General features: G+C 46.3%; 1 protein-coding gene across 2 annotated transcripts in view; it reads right to left on the bottom strand.

Annotated features, from left to right (window-relative positions):
• SPTLC2 (serine palmitoyltransferase long chain base subunit 2) overlaps positions 1-19,760 on the bottom strand; it is a 70,545-nt gene extending 50,785 nt beyond the window's left edge. Inside the window, exon 1 of one of the 2 annotated variants that reach the window (XM_085858530.1) lies at positions 19,475-19,760. In XM_085858530.1, the coding sequence (XP_085714656.1) occupies positions 19,475-19,579 (105 nt within the window). In that variant the 5' untranslated portion in view covers positions 19,580-19,760. The remainder of the gene's footprint in view (positions 1-19,474) is intronic. The other variant, XM_085858531.1, reaches the window with a different exon arrangement.
• Between the last annotated feature and the right edge of the window lie 1,840 nt (positions 19,761-21,600).

The raw sequence follows: 21,600 nt of genomic DNA, 5'->3' as shown, positions 1-21,600 counted from the left end.
TACTTAGCCCTTTCACCCTTACGGGGATGTGTCCCAGCCAACACGAGAACTATTTCATTGCAACTCTCACCAACTAACTGGGTGTCAAACATCCTGGGAATGCATTTGTTACTTTTCAATTCTAAAAGTAGCTCAACTTGCAACAGCCAGCATCAAACACGTTCAACCGACCAATGTTATCTGTCGTGGCCAAACTGGGATCTGAAAACATAAAATCAACAACGTTACAATCAAATGGGATCCTGAAAATCTTCGTTACCCTGCAAGGGATTTAAAAAGTGAACAATAGAGATTCAGATCTTATAACGGACAAGGAAATGCCAATCTGCAACGAAAAATCCATAACCTGCTTGGAACTCACTCCGAACTGTTCAAAATATGATAAATGCGAACATTAAATCTCTAGGATGCATGAAGCAAAGTAAATGTTGTTGTATTCATGAAAATTCTCACATCTTAGCTTGCAATCAAATTATAGTAATGGTGGTGGTGGTCGTATGGCAGCTTAGCTGCCGGGGAAGCTATCATTTCTTGAAGCGCGACTGTGTCGCTGATGCAGTGCCCCTCTACCAGTACACACACTGGAACTGGTACTCATTTTGCCGACCTCGGAAGGATGACAGGCTGAGTCAACCCCCTGGAGTATTAATTCAGCGGCTGACGGGGCTTGAACTCAGGACTCTACGATCACAAGCCACCACCATAACCACTGAGCCAACGCCAGGCTTATAGGAATCATATACTGCATTATGTACTTCATACAATGATCACCAATTTCTCACGTCAGATAACGACGTGCTCGCACAGAAAGATGCACAGCACATGCACCCCACTTTTATTGTCACAAAGTCCAAGTTGATGAAAGAACAAGATTTATTACCTTTAACAGACCCCAAAATAGTCGATCCAAATCGAGCATCATCTCAAGTTGCTGCAAAGTGCATGCCAACATATTTAAGTAAATAAATAAACATGGGCAGCACATTTTTGTTCAGGGTTGGTCAGGAAACCAGAACTTACCCTTTTAACAAGGAACTTCGTCACAGAAGAAGGCCATTTGGCCCATCATGCCTGCACTGCACCACCACCACAACAACAAGCAACAATCACCCTCGGGTATTCCACCCTCGTCGAAACTCATACGGAACAAACCGCCGAGGCGAGCTTGTCCGTGCGCGATTCCGAGCGGCGTAATCGCCGAGAACCGTCGGTCCAAATGTCCCCTATTACGGCAAACCAACGGCTTTCTAATTCCCAACACACAAAATGTTCATTCAATGAGGGAATGGACGCAACGAGCAGGTTTACATTCACACAAGGACATTTATTATAATGAAACATGTATGCAATTAAATAAGGCAAAACACGTATGCAATTATACAAGCAACAAAGGCACGACAAAAGAACTACAACCGTCTACTTATTATGTACAGTCATTTACACTTAACAGCAGTTCCTACTTAACTGCAGCACACACACACACACACACACACACACACACACACACACACACACACACACACACACACACACACACACACACACACACACACACACACACACACACACACACGAAATGGTGGCTGAGGCCTTTAATCACAAGCTCCAGCTCGGAGGACAGGTGAGCTGAAACTCAGAGCTTGACTCGAACCTTTACACCTCATGTGGTCTTCAACTTGTTCGGACCCGGGCTCCAGCGAGAGCGAGCTGGATCCAATCGCCGTGATCCTTCCCGAGCTCCTGCGAATCCTCCTGCGCTTATCAACACGTGCCGGTGAGATGAGGCGCCGATCCTTCCTGTCGATCGTCGCTTCCCCTAGGATCCAACTCCAAGAAGAGGCCGATGCGTCGCACCAAGCCGGGAAACAAAATGGAGAACAAAAAGCTCCACGAACCAAGAAGAAGAGGAAGAAGAGGAAGAAGCCTCCACTCGCAGTTCGAGCCGAACAACCGGCTCAAGTTCCTTCCAAAACAAAGCAGCAGCCGAAGCAAAAAGCTTCCGAAGGCCTCAAGCCAAGCAAGCCAAGCAGGACCCGATGGCCTGCGAACGACTGCTCTCTCCGAAGCAAAAAAAGCTTACTCCTCCCACGGAACTCAGCACACGAACTCTGCCACGGGACTCCCACGAACTCAGCCCTACCACCGGACTCCCACACGAACAAAGAAAGTCTCCTCTTTATCCTTTGCACCCCCTCCCCCGCACCCGGCGTTACTCATGCCCTTGTGATCCACCCCCCGCTCAACCACGGGTGGGAGGGAGTTGTTGACGTCACCGCAGGGTTCTTCTTCCTCTTCACAGAAGAGGGGGAGGGAGGGACATCTCCAATGTTTCGTTCCCTAACCATTAAATCGATCCGCAGCTCATCTAATCGATCTCTGAACATTTAAACAATGGAAGGTGAGCTATCTAGGGAACATGCACTTATCGACATAGCTGACTAAGGGAACCTGTATGTCGTGTGCAATTGAATTCCAAATTCGTAACACTACCCCCTCACCTTTTTACAGACTCGTCCCGAGTCGTCAAATTTTCGTGTGACCAGCATGTGTAAGTTTTCCCCGAGTACGTTCTACCTTCGGATCCCTGAGTGCGACATTTCTTTAAACGTGTCCCAAAAATAAATAACCCAATGCGCTGCCTAACTAACTAACAAACTCTCAGACTCATTCAGACAACTTAACTAAAATTGCCAGCGCTAAAACAAACTTGCAGGTGGGGGTTCACGTATTTACAATTTTCACTCAACTTAACCTTGACTTATAAATTTAAACTAAACCATGGCCCAGAACTTGTAATCTGAGAAAGGGAAAAAGGTAAAAGGCAAAAGTCGTTGCAAAGTCTTTGGTGCAGGGGAATGGATGGAGATGGTCGCAAAAAAAATGGATGCACGGGCTGCCTGCAGGGCAGTCCTTGCAAAACTGGATGTTCCTGGCGCACATGGTGATGGATGGACACAGGGGCAAACGCAAACAAGGGCTAGCAGGCATGGGGTCATGGCAGAGGCAGGCAAACGAGGCATGGCAAGGCAAGTCCACGCAGAACAGGCGGCTGCAGCACAACAGGCCGACAGGTGAAGCTGGCCAGCCTCTGGTGTGGTTCCATCAGGTTTGGAGGGAGTGCGGTGGTGCCGGCCGTTTTGAAGGCGGGCACAGACCTAGCCTACTGTCTCCCCCCCCCCCCACTCTATCGCCTTTGCCTGTCTCTGTCCATACCCGCTCCCTTAATTTGCCACAAAAACAACAAAATTTAGCCCCTCTTTATTTTTATTTCCCTTTTATAATTGTCTCCCTAACCCCCTTTATTGTCTTTGTCCGGCTAGCCTATCATGTCAACCTAGCCTACTCCCAACCCCTACATTCCCTCTCTGGAGGGGAATAGGGAGAGACTTGCGTCCTGTCTCGAGGCCCAACGAAGCCTCAGAATGGCCTCCTCAGAGTTCAGTGATCTACCAAGGTGAGTCCAGCAGCCTACAACGAGTGAAGGGATGGATGGTGCGAAGGGGTAAATCTATCTACCCTAACATTCATTAACCTGAAACTACCCCGGGGCTTTCCAAAAACGCCTCACACTTTAAAAACTATCCATTCTAAAAACCATGATTCCCGTCGCCTGTGTTGGTGTCCATTATAAATTTGGGCCTTGCCCTCAAATTTTCATACGTACCCTCGCACAATTTCCTGGCTGGGCAGCGTGGCTCAACTGGCAGGAACTCCCCCTCTGCCAAACTCTAACCATGGCACCCCCAGGCCCGCTGGCTGTCTCTGAGCCTAGCTGCTCCCTACAACACGGGGGGGGGGGGGTTGCCCTCTCTGGCATTGCCCCCCTCCGATGCCCACGTGGCGTGTTGATGCCCCGGGTCCCTTTCCGAGGGTCGCCTGTGCCCACTACACTGCCCCGTGGCATTCTGGTGCTACGGGTCCCGTTTCCGACGGATCGCCTGTGCGCACTACTCTATCCCGGCCCCTCTTGGGCCCTTGGCCTACTCTGGCCGACTGGTCTGGTGCCTGTGGAGCCCACTAAACAAAACACAACTTTCCACAGCCACACTCCCAGCCAGTCCATGAACTCCTGCACCCCTCCAAACGGGTTTCGTGCCTTCTCTCGACACCAACAAAACAACCTCCTTTTAATAAATTTGAATAACCCACAAGCTAACATTAATCTGACCCCAGGGTCTCTTGGGTGGGAATCACTCCTCCCCCCAATCAGTCATCCGCACCATGCATACCACATTCGCTCCACTCACACACTTGGGCCCGCTGTCCCACACTCATTCCTCACGCACTTTCCATTTCACAACTCACACCAACACTCTATACTGCCATCCTTCCTAATTAAATCCCCTGACTAACTCGAGCTCCCTCGTCATCCCTTAAAACTCATGTACGTTCCATTTACTCTACGTAGCTAAACAAAGTCTCCACTGCACATTTCCAGGCTGTTCGTGTCTCCAAAAATCCACAAATTCCATTTCCAAAATCTAAACTAAAATCCCTCTAACTAATCCATTCCACGGGCTCCATGAGGTACAACCCATGTCCCCATGAAGCCGGTCTAACTATCGCGATCCCATCCCCCTAACTAGTACTTCCTGTGCCCCCAAACAAGGGGGTCTTCCACCCCTTGCCTAGCATCTAACCGTCTAACATTTCCAAATCCATTCCTAATCCCTCCTGCCCCTGCTCGCCTTGGCTGAACATTTTACATGCTGGGAATAAAATTTATAACGCTCGTAATTTGGGGACATGGGGGGGGGGATTTGCTCCGCATACCCCTGATCCGACTCCGTGAATTTTGCTACGGAGGCGGAGGGGGCCGAATCGCACTCCTGACAACTAATTAATTGTTACTGGCCAGGGGTCAGCCACCAACCGACCGCTCTAAACGGAGCCGCAAGTCGAGTCGGCCCGACCGATCGCCCAGAATATAGATCGCCGCCCGGATAACTCCAAGCAACGGGTCCTTCTACAAGAACCGAAATACGCCAATCGGCAGATCACGTGGGGTAGTGTCGATTGCCAATCTTCAATTTATCTAAATACCCACGTGATCCAACTACCGGGGTATTCCACCCTCGACAGAACTCGTACGGAACAAACCGCCGAGGCGAGCTTGTCTGTGCGCGATTCCAAGCGGTGTAATCGCCGAGAACAGTCGGTCCAAATGTCCCCCTATTATGGCAAACCAACAGGTTTCCAACTCCCAACACACGAAATGTTCAGTCAATGAGGGAATGGATGCAATGAGCAGGTTTACATTCACATAAGGACATTTATTATAATGAAACACGTATGCAATTAAATAAGGCAAAACACGTATGCAATTATACAAGCAACAAAAGCACGACAAAAGAACTACAACCGTCTACTTATTATGTACAGTCATTTACACTTAACAGCAGTTCCTACTTATTAGATGGGCCCACGGACACATGTACGCACACAAACACACACACACACACACGAAATGGTGGCTGAGGCCTTTAATCACAAGCTCAAGCTCGGAGGACAGGTGAGCTGAAACTCAGAGCTTGACTCGAACCTTTACACCTCGTGTGGTCTTCAACTTGTCCGGACCCGGGCTCCAGCGAGAGTGAGCTGGATCCAATCGCCGCGATCCTTCCCGAGCTTCCACAAATCCTCCCGCGCTTCTCAACACGTGCCGGTGAGACGAGGCGCCGATCCTTCCTGTCGATCGTCGCTTCCCCGAGGATCCAATTCCAAGAAGAGGCCGATGCATCGCACCAAGCCGGGAAACAAAATGGAGAACAAAAAGCTCCACGAACCAAGAAGAAGAGGAAGAAGAGAAAGAAGCCTCCACTCGCAGCTCGAGCCGAACAACCGGCTCAAGTTCCTTCCAAAACAAAGCAGCCGCCGAAGGTCACTGAGCCAGCCAAAGCAAAAAGCTTCCGAAGGCCTCAAGCCAAGCAGGACCCGATGGCCTGCTGAACGACTGCTCTCTCCGAAGCAAAAAAAAGCTTACTCCTCCCACGGGACTCAGCACATGAACTCTGCCACGGGACTCCCACGAACTCAGCCCTACCACCGGACTCCCACACGAACAAAGAAAAAAGTCCTCTTTATCCTTTGCACCCCCTCTCCCACACCCGGCGTGACTCATGTCCTCGTGATCCACCCCCCGCTCAACCACGGGTGGGAGGGAGTTGGTGACGTCACCGCAGAGTTCTTCTTCCTCTTCACAGAAGAGGGGGAGGGAGGGACATCTCCATTGTTCGCTCCCTAACTATTAAATCGATCCGCAGAGCATCTAATCGATCTCTGAACATTTAAACAATGGAAGGTGAGATATCTCGGGAACATGCACTTATCGACATAGCTGACTTAGGGAACCTGTATGTTGTGTGCAATTGAATTCCAAATTCGTAACAATATTTTTTCCCAAGTACTGCTAAAAACAGAAGGTTTCTAAATTACTAAAAAGGCGAGTTGTGTTCTCATATGTTCAAATATATAATTCAGTTGAAATAAAATGAAGATTTTCAAGGTTGTAAAAAAGAAAATTCCAGAAAATTTGCCGCCGTTGCTGCAGTACCTATTACACCACCCAATCTCACATGTTACATTAGTTCTTTGTGCCTGTTGTTTGTGGACTTGTGATGTCCTTAAAAACAGGAAGTCTCCTGTTTGTAATGATTTTCATTTTTGTTCGACTCCCAGACAGGCAAACAGAGTCAAAATATCATCTCACTCTTCTCTGCACATGTGCAATCAGGACAAATTCAGAGCCAAGGTATTGTTAAACTCTAAGTTCGTTTTCCGATTCATGTTCAAAATAAAATATTCAATTGAAAGCAAGTTGTTCCTCGATCATAAACCGACGTTTGTTGAGAGACAGACACAAAGCGAACCAGTTACTCAACCTTGCTTTTCGCTTGGCGTGCATTGGGGTAATGAATGCAGGTTTGAAGATGTTAAGATTAAAAACACAAATTCTCTGCAGGGCATAAAGTACAAAGAAACAAGCAAAACACAGAAAATAAAAATTTGGGATTTCCAAAAATCGATCCAACAAATCCATTGGGACCATACTCTGTGCAGAGCGTTGGTGCTGCCGAAGCAGTCTCCTTGGCTATTGGGCACAATCCTGGACGGGTCGCCACTCTGACACAGGATACCAGCAAGCTGGCACTCATTTTGCTGACCGAAAGATGACAGGCAGAGTCAACCCCACCTGGTATTAATTCAACATCCGAATAGGATTTCAACTCAGGATCCTCAGGTCCCAAGCCCACCACCCTAACCATTAAACCAACACCAGGCATGATTTCCTAAATCGATCCAAAATTCGAAAATAATTACAGTTCAAGATTACCACGCATGGAACACGGCATCAAAGGAACAACTTGAGCAATGTAATGTATGAAAAATACACCCGAGCGGGTTTGACGGTCAGCTCGGATACAAAACTTGATGCAACCGAGTGTTCATCAACCTTAGCGACGATGAAAAGTGAAAACAGAATTTAAATTGAACTTAAAATAACTGCACGAAGCCGTGTTGAAGTCAGCGGACCTCGTGTTGTCCAATAAACAGGGCCAGACGACAGAGGTAACGAGAAACTAGTTGGTCAAATTAAATCTTTGTCATAATCCCTATGAAACCCATTATGCATTATAGCCGTCCGATGCTTCCTTATAGGCCATTCGACCAATCGGTCATTTTGCACTTGATGACCCTGTAACCTTGACCCCGAGGCGAAAATGTGAAAAAGGGCTCAGACCACCTACAGAGAGCAACTCGTATTATCATCGTGTCAAGTTAGAACTCAATCGGCCGAGACATCGAGGAGGAGATAGAAAAATAAAAATTGTTGACAGACGGATGGACACAGACAGAGACAGACAGACAGACGGATGGACGGATCTGAGGACATCGAACGGTGATGTTAGATCAGCGAGCTGACCTAATAATCAGAACAGCAATGAAGCCAAAAATATTCACTCAATATGTGGAGCGATTTGATTGGCAAGGAGGGAAAATAAATAAATAAAATAAAATACAGCATTACAAGAGATAGTATCCAAATATATAGACATCGACAGAGGCACTTGTTCATACGGCTTCCGCTAGGGGTTGCTAATGCCACCAATTTTTTTTTTTTGTAATGGAAACGATGGGTGATTTATTTATTCATTTAAGTTACAAATTTTTTGGCAAAAGGGTAAAAATCACAACAGTTGTAATTTGTCAATTTTAGCAAGAAAGGTGTCCACAATTACAATGCATCTCATCAAAATTAAACATTTACTCTTAAAACTGCTTTATCAGTATCATTCTAAAGTCAACCAAGGCATGCCAAGGGAGTGTCAATGAAAACACGCACGCACGCACGCACGCACGCACGCACGCACGCACGCACGCACGCACGCACACACGCACGCACGCACACACGCACACACGCACACACACACACGCACACACACACACACACACGCCATTTTCCCCGCTAAAGCGGGGGTTAGCCTTGCGGGCCCCATGACAATCTTCTCCACTTTACCCTGTTTTTTGCATCTCCCCTTCTTAATCCCCTTGCCCACATTTCCTCTTCCACCACATTTAGCCAAGTTTTTCTCGGTCTTCCCCGTCCTCTACTTCCGACTACACTCATTTCCAACACTCCTCTCACCCAGTCACTTCCATCCTTCCTCAACACATGACCCAACCATCTCAACCTGTTTCTCTTCACAACCTCCATCACAGACTCTATTCCCATCATCTTTCACAAGTCATCATTTGTCTTCCTCTCTCTCAACGATACTCCACACATCCACCGAACCATTCGCATTTCCACCCTTTCCAGCCTTTGTTGCTGCTGATGTTCAGTATCCATGTCTCACTCCCAGAAATAATTGTACTCCTCACACATGTAGCATACACCTTTCCCTTCAGTTTCAACGACACTCCCCTCTTCGTCACCACACCACTCAGTTCCCGAAACTTCTTCCATGCACATCTCACTCGAGCAACCGTCGAAGAGTCTGATCCACCTTCTCCATTCAGCATGTCTCCGAGAGAGCAAAATGTTTTCACACCTTCCAGCTTCACACCATCTCCAAGATCCAATTCAACAATTCCTTCATCTGCTGCTCCCTCTATGCACACCTTACACTTGAATGTAGCTGCCACACTGGTTAATGACCCTCTCACCCCACTGCATTTTCGATGAACACATTCAGCACACATTGTACACTGAATGGAGTTCACTCCGACACCCTTCCTGCACACAGCACATGGTCACTTCCCAGTCCTTTCCACCTCACCACATGCTTTACCACTTGCCATCACCTTCGTTTTTCCAATATTCACCTTCAAACCTTTTACCTCCATACATTCCTTCCACTTGTTCATCTTCTCCTTCAGTCCATCCATACTCTCTGCAATCAACAACCGATCATCTGCCCACAGCGGCTCCCACGGTAAACCCTCCTTTACCCCCCGAGCCAGCACCTCCATCACAACTACAAATAGAAATGGACTTAGTACCGACCCCTGGTGCACTCCTACCCTCACCTCAAACTCACCACTGTTCCCATCCTTCGTCCTTACAGCTGTGCCCACTCTCTCGTACATTGCTATCACTACTCTGATTAACCATTCCTCCACTCCTAACTTCCTCAATGCCCATGTCATAACTTCACGTGGAACCCTATCAAATGCTTTCTCCAGATCAACAAACCCAAAAAACAACTTCTTCCTCTTCTCCATGTACTTCTCCTGCAACTAACTGCCTTTCAATAAAAATTGCATCTGTCGTTCCTCTTCATGGCATAAATCCAAACTGCATTTCGTCAATCTTTACCTTCTTCCTTATCCTCTTCTCCAACACCCTTTCCAATACCTTCATTCCATGCTCCAATAACTTTATTGCTCTATAGGAGCCACAGTCCAGAGGGTCACCTTTCCCCTTTTACAGAGGGACGAGGGTACTCGGTTCCCAATCCACTGGAATGCGGCCTTCTTTCACCACCAGATTACAGATCTCTGTCATTCTCTTCACACCCCAACTTCCCGCTGCCTTCAACATATCTCCCACAACTCCCGTCGGCCCTCCTGCTTTTCTACTCTTCATTGCTTTTACAGCTTCCTCAACTTCATTCTCAGTTATCTTCTCTGCTGGTCCTAAAACTGGGTTACTCTCGATGTTGCTCTCCCATTCATTTTCTACATTCAACAGCCTTTCCATATATCTCTTCCATCTTCCTTTAATTCCATCTGAATCCACAACGATTTGTCCCACTTCATCCTTCAAGCAACTCACCCCCCGTCACATCAAACCTCTCTCTCGCTATCTGCTTTGCAATCCTGAATACCGCTCTCTTACCCTCTACCAAATCAAAGCGTTCTCCAAACATTTTCCTATGGGCCTCCTGCGCCTTTGCTCCCTCTTTCTTTGCAGCCTTCTTGGCTTCCTTATAACTTTCATGTGCAGCCTCTTCTTCCACCGTAACCTTCGCCTTTTGCCATTCCTTGAACTTCTTCCTCTTCTCTTCAATCGTCTTTCCAACTTCATCACCCCACCACCATGTTTCCGAGTGCCTCGGTGGTCCTTTTGTCCATCCACATACCTCACCAACGGCTCCCAATAGACTATCTTTCATTGACATCCAACCACTTTCAAGCTCAACAACATCATCCTCAACCATACTCAGCCTCTCTCTTAATGCTTCCTTCACTGTCGCCTCTTTCAACCTCCACACCTTAATCCTCGGTTGGTACTTCACCCACTGAATTCTCCGCGCACCTTTCACCCTTCTATCGCAGACAACTAGGTGGTGCTGTGAAACAGTCTCCTCCCCTGGGATCACCTTTGTGTCCCGGAGGTTTCCCCTATCTCGCCGACGCACCATCAGGTAGTCAATGGTTGTCGTCGACCCACCTGACGTGTATGTAATAAGCTTATTATTCACTTTCTGGAATTGAGTATTACAGATCAACAAATCAGCTCCATCAGCAAACTCCAAGATCCTTTCACCTTCTCCATTTCTCACACCATATCCATAACCCCCATGGACTCCATCAAAACCGTCTGGACTCCTTCCCACATGTCCATTCAAGTCTCCTCCAACCACAACAACTTCCTCATCTTTCACATTTTCCATCAATTTCTCTATCACACACCAGAACATGTTCTTCTCTTCATCGCTTCGACCGACCTACGGGGCATATCCCGAGATGACGTTCACCAAGAGCTTTCCGATCACGATTCTCACCATCATCAACCTTTCACTCACTCGAGTCACACTCACTACACTGTCTACAAACTCCTCAGAAAACATGACACCAACACCATGTACACCATCCGGGCACCCTTGCCACATAAACTTATACTTCTGCCCCTGCCTTCCCTTCACCATTCTCACACCACTTCCCTTCCACCGTGTCTCCTGCACACAACATATGTCCACTCTTCTTCTGACCAATGTTTCAACCACTTCTCCAGATCTCCCTGTCATTGTCCCTACATTCCATGTACCGAACCTCAGAAACCGATCTCCATGTGGGGCATCAGACGATTGGTCATCATAACTGGAAAAAATTCCTCCCTTGCTTCGATCGGGTTCCCCACCTTGAGTTTTAACGAGAGGGGGTGAGGACCCCCATGGGGTACCTTGGGCTGTACCCTGCCCATCAGTTGTACTCATCATGGTTTCCTTTTGAGGCGATGTTTTTATGGCCGGATACCCTTCCTGACGCCAACCCTTTTCGTCGCCTCTTAGAACACACAGGGATACAGTGTACCTATTCTAACCGGGAAGTGTCAATGAATGCGCCATTTCAAAATCAGTTCGAACAGCACTTATTAACAAAAACATGATCGTCAAGAAAAAAAAAAAAAAAAGAATTCCAGCTCCATTTTGGCAATTTTCTTCCCTATCATGAATGATCGATCCAAATACAATCCAAAGATAGAGTGACAAAACGAAGAGATAATCAATAAAAGGAAAAGTTGGTCATCAAAGCATGCAGGCACGATTAAAAACCTTCAAGAACCAAGAACGTTTTATTTCCACGGATAGGCTGGATCTGCATCTGGACATAAACCAAACTCTAATCGGCCTGTTCTTGTGACCTCCTCAAATCATCCACCAAGTATTGTCATAACTTGTCCAAACTTTTTGAAATATCATATGTATATATATATATATATATATATATATATATATATATATATATATATATATATATATCATTCTTGGCAGCATCTCTCAATGGTGAAGAATCACTTTTTCAAATTAAAAATAAATAAATAAAGAATCTGAGATCTGAGTCTCGATCTGAATCCTCACCAAAATCAAACCATATCATCATTGACACATTGCTAACCTGCCCACCAAGTTTCGTCTGAATCGATCCATAAATTTTTTGAGATATCCTGCTCACAGACAGAAAGACAGACACAGCCACAGACAGGGGTGAAAACATAACCTCGGAGTTATTCAAGGTAATAATCCCAGAGGAAGTGGTGTGTGTGTGTGTGTGTGTGTGTGTGTGTGTGTGTGTGTGTGTGTGTGTGTGTGTGTGTGTGTGTGTGTGTGTGTGTGTGTGTGTGTGTGTGTGTGTGTGTGTGTGTGTGTGTGTGTGCTGGTTAATGATACACCTTTAACTGTGAATTGTGAGGACACCAGATCATATCCGGAACCCACAAGTGCCATCTCCAACATGGACACATTGCATTTTGCCACACGAATCACAACCAGGAGGCATCACCATTGTTTGAACAGTCAGGAGGTCTATGAATAAGATTACTGAAGTTCTCTGAACCTGGAGAAATGCCCTGATGATACCGTCACAATGAGGACAGGACTGCAGTCCTCGATGGGCCTCCAACAGTACAAAGATGTCAATGTAAAATGCTGTCATCAACGAGGTTAAAAGGGAAACTATCGACTAGTTTTACCCTTATTATGACTCATCAGAGCAACACATTGCCGTTCCATACACTTAGTGACTTTGAAGCCTTTTGGCTTACACACTGGTCAATGATACACCTCCAACTGTAATTGGTGAGGATGTAACCCACAGATGCCATCTGTGATTTGTATTTCACTCCTCCACCCCACCATTATATAATGCTGAAAAAAAAAACGAACATTTAAGAGCTATTTGGTTCAGACAGTACATGCGGAGGTCTACAAATATCAATATTCACGCAATTGCGAGTTGTGTGCGTTTTTGTGGCTCGGTTGTGCACAAGGGTGGTCTTATACGTTCAGTCGCTGGTTCGCACACCTCCCAGAGTAAAAAACAAATATTTATATATAACCACAAACTTTTCAGTCAATTACCTTTTTTAGGTCATCTCTTCGAGCATGACCTAATAATATTGGTGTTGAGAGGAGAGGTGACGATCCGTCCGTCCGTCCACAATGAAGTTGAAGCGGGAGATCTGGTCATTAGTGATCCTGATAGAGGTCGATGAGACGTACATGATGGTTTGACTTTCAAGGTCACCAAAGGTCAACGTCAAGGTCACGAGGCCTTTGAAGTTGCGAAAATGATGATTTTCAAATTCTATCGCCTCCACCATTTCTCAAGCGATCTTGAATTTGATTGTAGCATATGAATCTAGGGGACAATATCTAAATTTTGATCGGGCCGGATTTTCGATATTCGCTTTCGTTTTCGTGTCACGTGACTTCAAAGTTGGCAAAAATATGCGAAAATGACGATTTTCAAAATCTATCTCCTCCTACATTTCTCAAGCAATCTTGAATTTGATTGTGGCACATAAATCCATGGGACAATATCTAAATTTGGTCGGGCCGGATTTTCGATATTCGCTTTCGTTTTCGTGTCACGTGACTTCAAAGTTGGCAAAAAATGCGAAAATGACGATTTTCAAAATCTATCTCCTCCTACATTTCTCAAGCGATCTTGAATTTGATTGTGGCACATAAATCTATGGGACAATATCTAAATTTTATCGGGCCAGATTTTGGATATTCGCTTTCGTTTTAACGTCACATGACTTCAAAGTTTGCAAAAACTGCCCTACCTTCAGGAGGCTATATATTTTCTCGCAGAGATGACCGTTACTCCCGCACGGGGGTAATTTTGGCAATTTACTTCACCAAGAAACCTTTGCAGTCTTAACAGTTAATGTTTTTTTGATGTCTAAGGATATTCAGAGCAAACGCCTGAAATATTCCACACTATTGGAACGAATTCCCTTACAACAGCCCGATGGAACCAGGTTATCTGCTGGTTTTTAATATAAACAAACTGAAACTTGCATAATCAGACGATAGTCAGCACTGCTCAAAATTAACATTTGCCTTGTTGTCAAATAAATACATAAATAAATAAATAAAGGCAGATCAGGTCTCAGGCAACCAAACCACCAATTCTAGTATCTGAGGGAGAATTGATGTGTAACCAAGTTACTAATCACTACTATGTGTTAGTGAGGACGAGAGAGGAGAGAGGAGAGAGGAGAGAGGAGAGAGGAGAGAGAGAGAGAGAGAGAGAGAGAGAGAGACACACACACAGACAGAGAGAGACAGACAGACAGAGAAAAGTGATGAGGAGGGGGGGGGTTGGTTCTGCTGAAGACAGGCTTCCAGGGTATGCTCCCATACCTGACCTGAGTGGGTGGGTGGAGAAGTGTGTGGGGGTGACAGTAAAACCTCAAACTTGTATGACCTATTATAGTGGCACACAGCTGTGTAGTGCAGATGTGCTGTATCTGCAAATAATCTTATCTTTCGAAAGGAGAAAAAAAAAAAACCACAAGCTGATGAGGCTTGATAGAAATGAAATTATCAACTTGCTCGGAGAAGAGTGAAATAGTGTTACGGTTCTAGGAACCGTAAGCATACAACATACAGGTGTCCCAAGTCAGTTATGCCGTTAAGTATATGTGTAGACAACCCCTCATTGTGTGTAGTGGGAAATCGAAGGGATGCGTTGCGATGTTTTTTTAGTTTGGGTAATAAATCTTTATATCCCATCCTCCATTGTGATCCACGGTACCCAAGCACTTGCAGCCTTTGGTTCGCTGGCAACGTACCACGGTCCACCTGTTGTCTCTGGAGGCTCGTTTTTCCGAGACAGAAACTTCACTGTCGCAGTTCCTATTCGGCTTCTCCAAACACTACAACTTTCTTGACAAGTCCACACACGTGGAGTGGGCGGGCCTCACCGGTGCCTGGTCAAGGCCCCGCCCAGAAAGGGCAAACCCATGGGAGCCCCGTCCAATCAGGGCGGACAGTGACGTCAGTTTTGACCAAGGCCCCGCCCCACTGAGGGAGGTCTATAAACCACGACATAATCCTCAGTCGAGTTATTTGGGGGTCGTTCGTTCAGTTCTTTGTGGGTCGTTCGTTCTGTGCTTGGAGGCCGGAGTTGGTTGGAAACCGAAGGGGTTCCCGCTGCTTGGCTCCGCTCACGTCTGGCCCCGACGGCCCGACTACTGGTCCCGGCCCACTCGAGCTCATCCACGGACCCGAACTCCACATGGGCGGCTGTGGACCTGACTGCACGACTGTGGCAGGTGTGACACCATGGAGCATTCCTTTCCCCAAGACTCAGGTACTCAAAAGAACTGCAACCTCAGCCCGCCTCCCTCCCTGGCTGCAAAAGTCCTTTGCCTTCAACTGGGTTTATTTTGTCCGAGTGTGTGTGTGAGTGTGTGGCGCCAGTCTAATAAGTAGAAACTGTACAAGTGTTATCGATCATTGTAAATCTTGCCTGTATAATTCCTGCGCAAGTCTGCTCTCTTTTTTTGTAAGTTGCTGTAAATTGTCGCACTACATAATCTTTCTTTCCCCTGCATAACACCCAAATAAACCAGTTACTGTGCCACGTAAATTTCCTCGTTTATTATAAATAAATTATTGTAGAAATGTTCCCAGTTCGTTTTCGTCTTTTCCTTCAATGGTCCAGCATGGTTCGGATCTTCGTTTTAGCTGGGTCTTTGTTCCCGTTAATCTGCTCATCCGAGCCGGCATGGCTTTGGCAGTTCCGCTTGACTGCACCCAAACCGGAGTTTGTAGTCGGTAGTTGGAACTGTACCGCAGTCGGTAGAGTGACCCAGTTCGAGCAAGACGTGCTGAGGGCGTGGTTCCCTGGTAGACGACACCGTGTGGTTAATTAGATAAATTGGTTCTAGACAAAAAGACCCTACGCTACGTGGTGGAGGTATTGGCGCCCATGGTCGGTTAAGCGACCCGCCGCCTCACGGAGTTATCCGTGAGTGACGGCCTACAATTCCGGGAGTCTGGTGGGAGACGACGTAACTTCCCTCACCTAGCGGTCGTTCTCGCCACCGGTCCTCGGCCCGCAACAATATGATGAGAATTCCATGTGGAATGCAAAACTACGTTGTAAGTGCTTTTCTTACAATTCGGAAGCTGCAAGATACAGCGTGCATTTCCCCAAACAGGAAATCGCCCTGAGTGCGAAATCGCTTGTATGCCAGCTGCATAGCCACGTTCATCTGAAAACTTGTGCCTGCTGAAAGTCTTAAGGCTACAAAGAAATTAACTTTACTTTCCACTGCAGTTAGGCCATTAATAATGAGGCCACACAAGGGGAATGGATAAACTTATTAAATTAGACTGCTGGTGGTGGTGCTTCGATGACAATAGCGCACCAATGTCGAATTGAAACTATTACAGGTTCGGGCTTCAATCAGGTTCCACCTCCAGGCCATTGCGCAACCTCAATTTCAACCTTCACCAATGAGACTTCATTTTTGCTGGAGGACCAACAGCAACCATCTCACGGACCCTGGGGAATCCGCAGACCACAAGATGGAGACCAATATATAACCTAAAGGAATGTATGGAATACAAATTCCAATTATAGATGAATGCAAATCATCCCAGAAAATTCAAAAATCAATTATCGACATCACTTCAAGGTCACATGGGATGCAGAAAACATTCCAACAATTTTCTGCCAATTAGTACAAGATCACTCAAGCTCGATAATTAATGCAATCTCCAGCCAGATCACTATTTGAAGTAAAGTTTACAGAACTCACAACCAGTTGCCTTGTTAGGGTTCTGAATGAACAGACAACTAGCTGCCAAGTTAGGGTTCCTAATGAACAGACAACCAGCTGCCTTGTTAGGATTCTTAATGAAGACAACCAGCTGCCCTGTTAGGCTTCCTAATGAAGACAACCAGCTGCCTTGTTAGGGTTCCGAATGAACAGACAACCAGCTGTCAAGTTAAGGTTCCTAATGAACAGACAACCAGCTGTCTAGTTCAGGTTCCTAATGAACAGACAACCAGCTGTCTAGTTAGGGTTCCAAATGAACAGACAACCAGCTGCCCTGTTAGGGTTCCGAATGAACAGACAACCAGCTGTCAAGTTAAGGTTCCTAATGAACAGACAACCAGCTGTCTAGTTCAGGTTCCTAATGAACAGACAACCAGCTGTCTAGTTCAGGTTCCGAATTAACAGACAACCAGCTGTCTAGTTAGGGTTCCTAATGAACAGACAACCAGCTGTCTAGTTAGGGTTCCTAATGAACAGACAACCAGCTGTCTAGTTAGGGTTCCTAATGAACAGACAACCAGCTGCCCTGTTAGGGTTCCTAATGAAGACAACCAGCTGCCTTGTTGGGGTTCCTAATAAAGACAACGAGCTGTCTCGTTAGGGTTCCAAATGAACAGACAACCAGCTGCCCTGTTAGGGTTCCTAAAGAACGGACAACCAGCTGTCTAGTTCAGGTTCCTAATGAACAGACAACCAGCTGTCTGGTTCAGGTTCCTAATGAACAGACAACCAGCTGCTTTGTTGGGGTTCCTAATTAAGACAACGAGCTGTCTAGTTAGGGTTCCTAATGAAGACAACCAGCTGCCTTGTTAGGGTTCCGAATGAATCGACAACCAGCTGCCCTGTTAGGGTTCCTAATGAAGACAACCAGCTGCCTTGTTAGGGTTCCGAATGAATCGACAACCAGCTGCCTTGTTAGGGTTCCGAATGAATCGACAACCAGCTGCCCTGTTAGGGTTCCTAATGAAGACAACCAGCTGCCTTGTTAGGGTTCCGAATGAACAGACAACCAGCTGCCCTGTTAGGATTCTTAATGAAGACAACCAGCTGCCTTGTTAGGGTTCCGAATGAACAGACAACCAGCTGTCTAGTTCAGGCTCCTAATGAACAGACAACTAGCTGCCTAGTTAGGGTTCCTAATAAACAGTTCAGAATTAAACAGATATTATTTTTCTGCTCAGAAAACTTCTTCCCGACTGGATGTCCGTCTATCAGCACAATCATGTACAGTGATAACCACCAAGGCCAGCAAGTGAAAATTTTTACTATTTATTTTCCTCTCCCCCATCAATGCGTCCCTGATTGGTGAGCTGTGTTGGCACTTGGCCGTGACCTCCAGCACTGATGTTCTGTCATTTGTTCATCATCTCCTCTTCCTGAAGGGGATCCAATAACGAAGGTACACACAAAGCTCGATTCATAACTTTACTTTCCACGAAAGAGAAAACGTGCTTCGAAACTTGTTTATCTCATCATCCTCATCATCACACTCATCATCATCATCACACTCATCATCATCATCACACTCATCATCATCATCACACTCATCATCATCACCATAACCACACTCATCATCATACTCATCATCATCGCACTCATCATCACATTCATCATCATCATCATCATCACCATAACCACACTCATCATCATACTCATCATCATCGCACTCATCATCACATTCATCATCATCATCATCATCACACTCATCATCACCATCACACTCATCATCACCATCACCATCACCATAACCACACTCATCATCATACTCATCATCATCGCACTCATCATCACATTCATCATCATCATCACACTCATCATCACCATCACACTCATCATCACCATCACACTCATCATCACCATCACACTCATCATCATCATCATCATCACCATAACCACACTCATCATCACATTCATCATCATCATCATCATCACCATAACCACACTCATCATCACATTCATCATCATCATCACACTCATCATCGCCATCACACTCATCATCACCATCACCACACTCATCATCACCATCATCACCATCATCACACTCATCATGTCATCATCACCATCATCACACTCATCATCACCATCATCACACTCATCATCATCGCACTCATCATCACCATCACACTCATCATCACCATCACACTCATCATCACCATCACACTCATCACACTCATCATCATCATCACACTCATCACACTAATCATAGCTGCAGACAGTCCACAGCGACCATGCGCGACCCCCTTACCCCCCACACTGACACTTTTCTCTTCGTTCGCGCCTATTCTCGAGTCACATTGAACAAGTGAAATTTGAAAACGAAGAATGGACGAAGAACGAGACGAGGCGAGACAGATGAGCCCACCACCACCCCCACCATACGGGGGCTCCGACACGAGTTCCTGCACACATAAAGTCAGACAAACACACCGACAGGCTCGGACGCACCTTTGCGCCTGCCTGGGACTTCACCACACCGTTCCGGCCCGAGTGCAGCACCAGTCCGGGCCGTCCATTGGCGATGGGATCGTGTCCAGGCATTTTTCCGCCCATCACGAAAACGTAGTTTTTTTTAATGTTCCAAAAAAAGAAAGCAAATTCAGATAAGGGGAATTAATTAAATCGGGGAAAGATGGTCAAAAAGAGTAAAACAAACAAAAAAACTCGTCAGATAAGAGACGCAGGCAATCGGACAACACACCCACTAAACCCGGAAGAGACTCGTGAAAACCCCGCCCAGTCTCCAGGCAATCGAACTCATCCGATCGGGTCACGTGAACGTACATATGAATTGCTTATTTTTTTATTTTAAAACTTTCGCTATTTATCATTTAGTTAAAGTATGCGCCACACTTTTGGTATAAATATTGTAAAAGTAATGGCCCAGCTGAAAAAAAATTACTTCATAACCAGTCATTTTGATTCAATGAGCCATTTTTGATCCAATGAGCCATTTTTGATCCAATGAGCCATTTTTGATCCAATGAGCCATTTTTGATCCAACAGTCCATTTTTGATCCAACAGTCCAATAACACGGCCTGAATGAAATTAGACACTGTACCGAGAACCGTTGGAGATGGAGGGGTACATTGATAACTAGAACGGCACTCGGTAGAACGCTTACGTCCACCAAGCTGATTAGTTTACGTTTTGTATCAAACCGATAGGCCGGATCTGGATCAGGAGCTGAACCAACATCAAATCGGCTTGTTGTCACCTATCCAACTCATCCACGTTTTGAGATATCATGCCACGCATCCTTTTTGGCCACATCTCTCAATGGTGAATCACTTTAAAAAAAAAAAAAATTAATTTTCGGATCTTGGTCCTGATCCGGGTCTTCACTAAAATCAAAAAAAAAACTACAATTTTTAAATTCAGAAGATTGTTGTTTTTCAAATTTTACGAACAAATCTGAACACAAGAGGAGGCCCTTCGGCCCACCATGCCTGCGTCACGTGACAGTAACGTCCACGTGACCAAATCACTCCAAGCACGAGGACGCATGATCCCCCCTCTGTGACACCAACCCTCCCTCAGGACAAACCCATCACGACCAGACATAGAATCAAATGGGAAAGGCGAACAGAAAAAAGGGAAAGGACACTCAGGGCTAAGAAGTACAGTTACATGACAGGCAGGACATAAACATAATCAACATACGAGGGAGGATTAGTCCTTTTTAAGGTGGGGCAGAGCGGTTGGTGGGTATTAAAGGTTTTCATCAACACAAACCCTTGACAACACTCAGAGAATCAATCTGCCAAGATACAAGGACAGCAAATCATGCACACTCGCAACACCCTCAGATTAGCCAGGGCACCCCGTTTAGTTTCCGGTCTCCGATCCATTTCTGCCGATGGCATGTCACCTCTCCATCTCCATTGCTTCTAGATCTCGATGCAGCTCTATTTTAAACCGGCTGGTTAAACCTGCAGCCTCGTTGGGTGATGGATAGAAAGTCTGCTGTGACCACGAGTCTGGGAGGTCGATGGTTCGAAGCCCGTCCGAGTGACACCAACGACTTTAAAATGGTACACGGGGCTGCTTCCTTGGTTGACGCGATTGGACAGTGTCGAGGCACAGAGGATGTTGATGGTGTATGGAAGGATGCACTTGAGTCCTGGGAAAGGTCATTGGAGGCTTCATGAACATGATCAGCAGTTGGGCCATTGGTTGAAACGTCCACCAGGCGCAGGGGTGACTTGGGGTTGACAGTGCAGGCAAAGGTTAGATCCAAATCGATATGGCCTGGGGAAGCAGGTTGAGACAGTTCAGGGGGGGGGAGAGGGGGTAATAACCAAGACACCTGGTGTTTCTTCATTTTAGTGCTGAAGAAACCAGCGAGCTGAGGTTTTCCGTTCCGAACCACATACACAGTACACTGTGGCACCAATGGCGGCGCACGTGGTAGATCTGTCAAAAAAAAAAATCCAAAACTGGTCCCACACTTCAGGTAAGGTTAGTGTTTTATGTGACTGAAGGGCTGCCTGAGCTGTAGCAAGAGCAGCAGTTAATTCGTCGGTCCACGGCACACACGGCCCTGTGAGGGCAGGCCGGCACAAGCATCGTC

The sequence above is a fragment of the Eptatretus burgeri genome, chromosome 15 (assembly GCF_056783735.1).
Source record: "Eptatretus burgeri isolate ZD-2024b chromosome 15, Ebu_testis_v1, whole genome shotgun sequence".
Taxonomy (NCBI): domain Eukaryota; kingdom Metazoa; phylum Chordata; class Myxini; order Myxiniformes; family Myxinidae; genus Eptatretus; species Eptatretus burgeri.
This window is presented reverse-complemented; position numbering and strand designations above follow the sequence as displayed.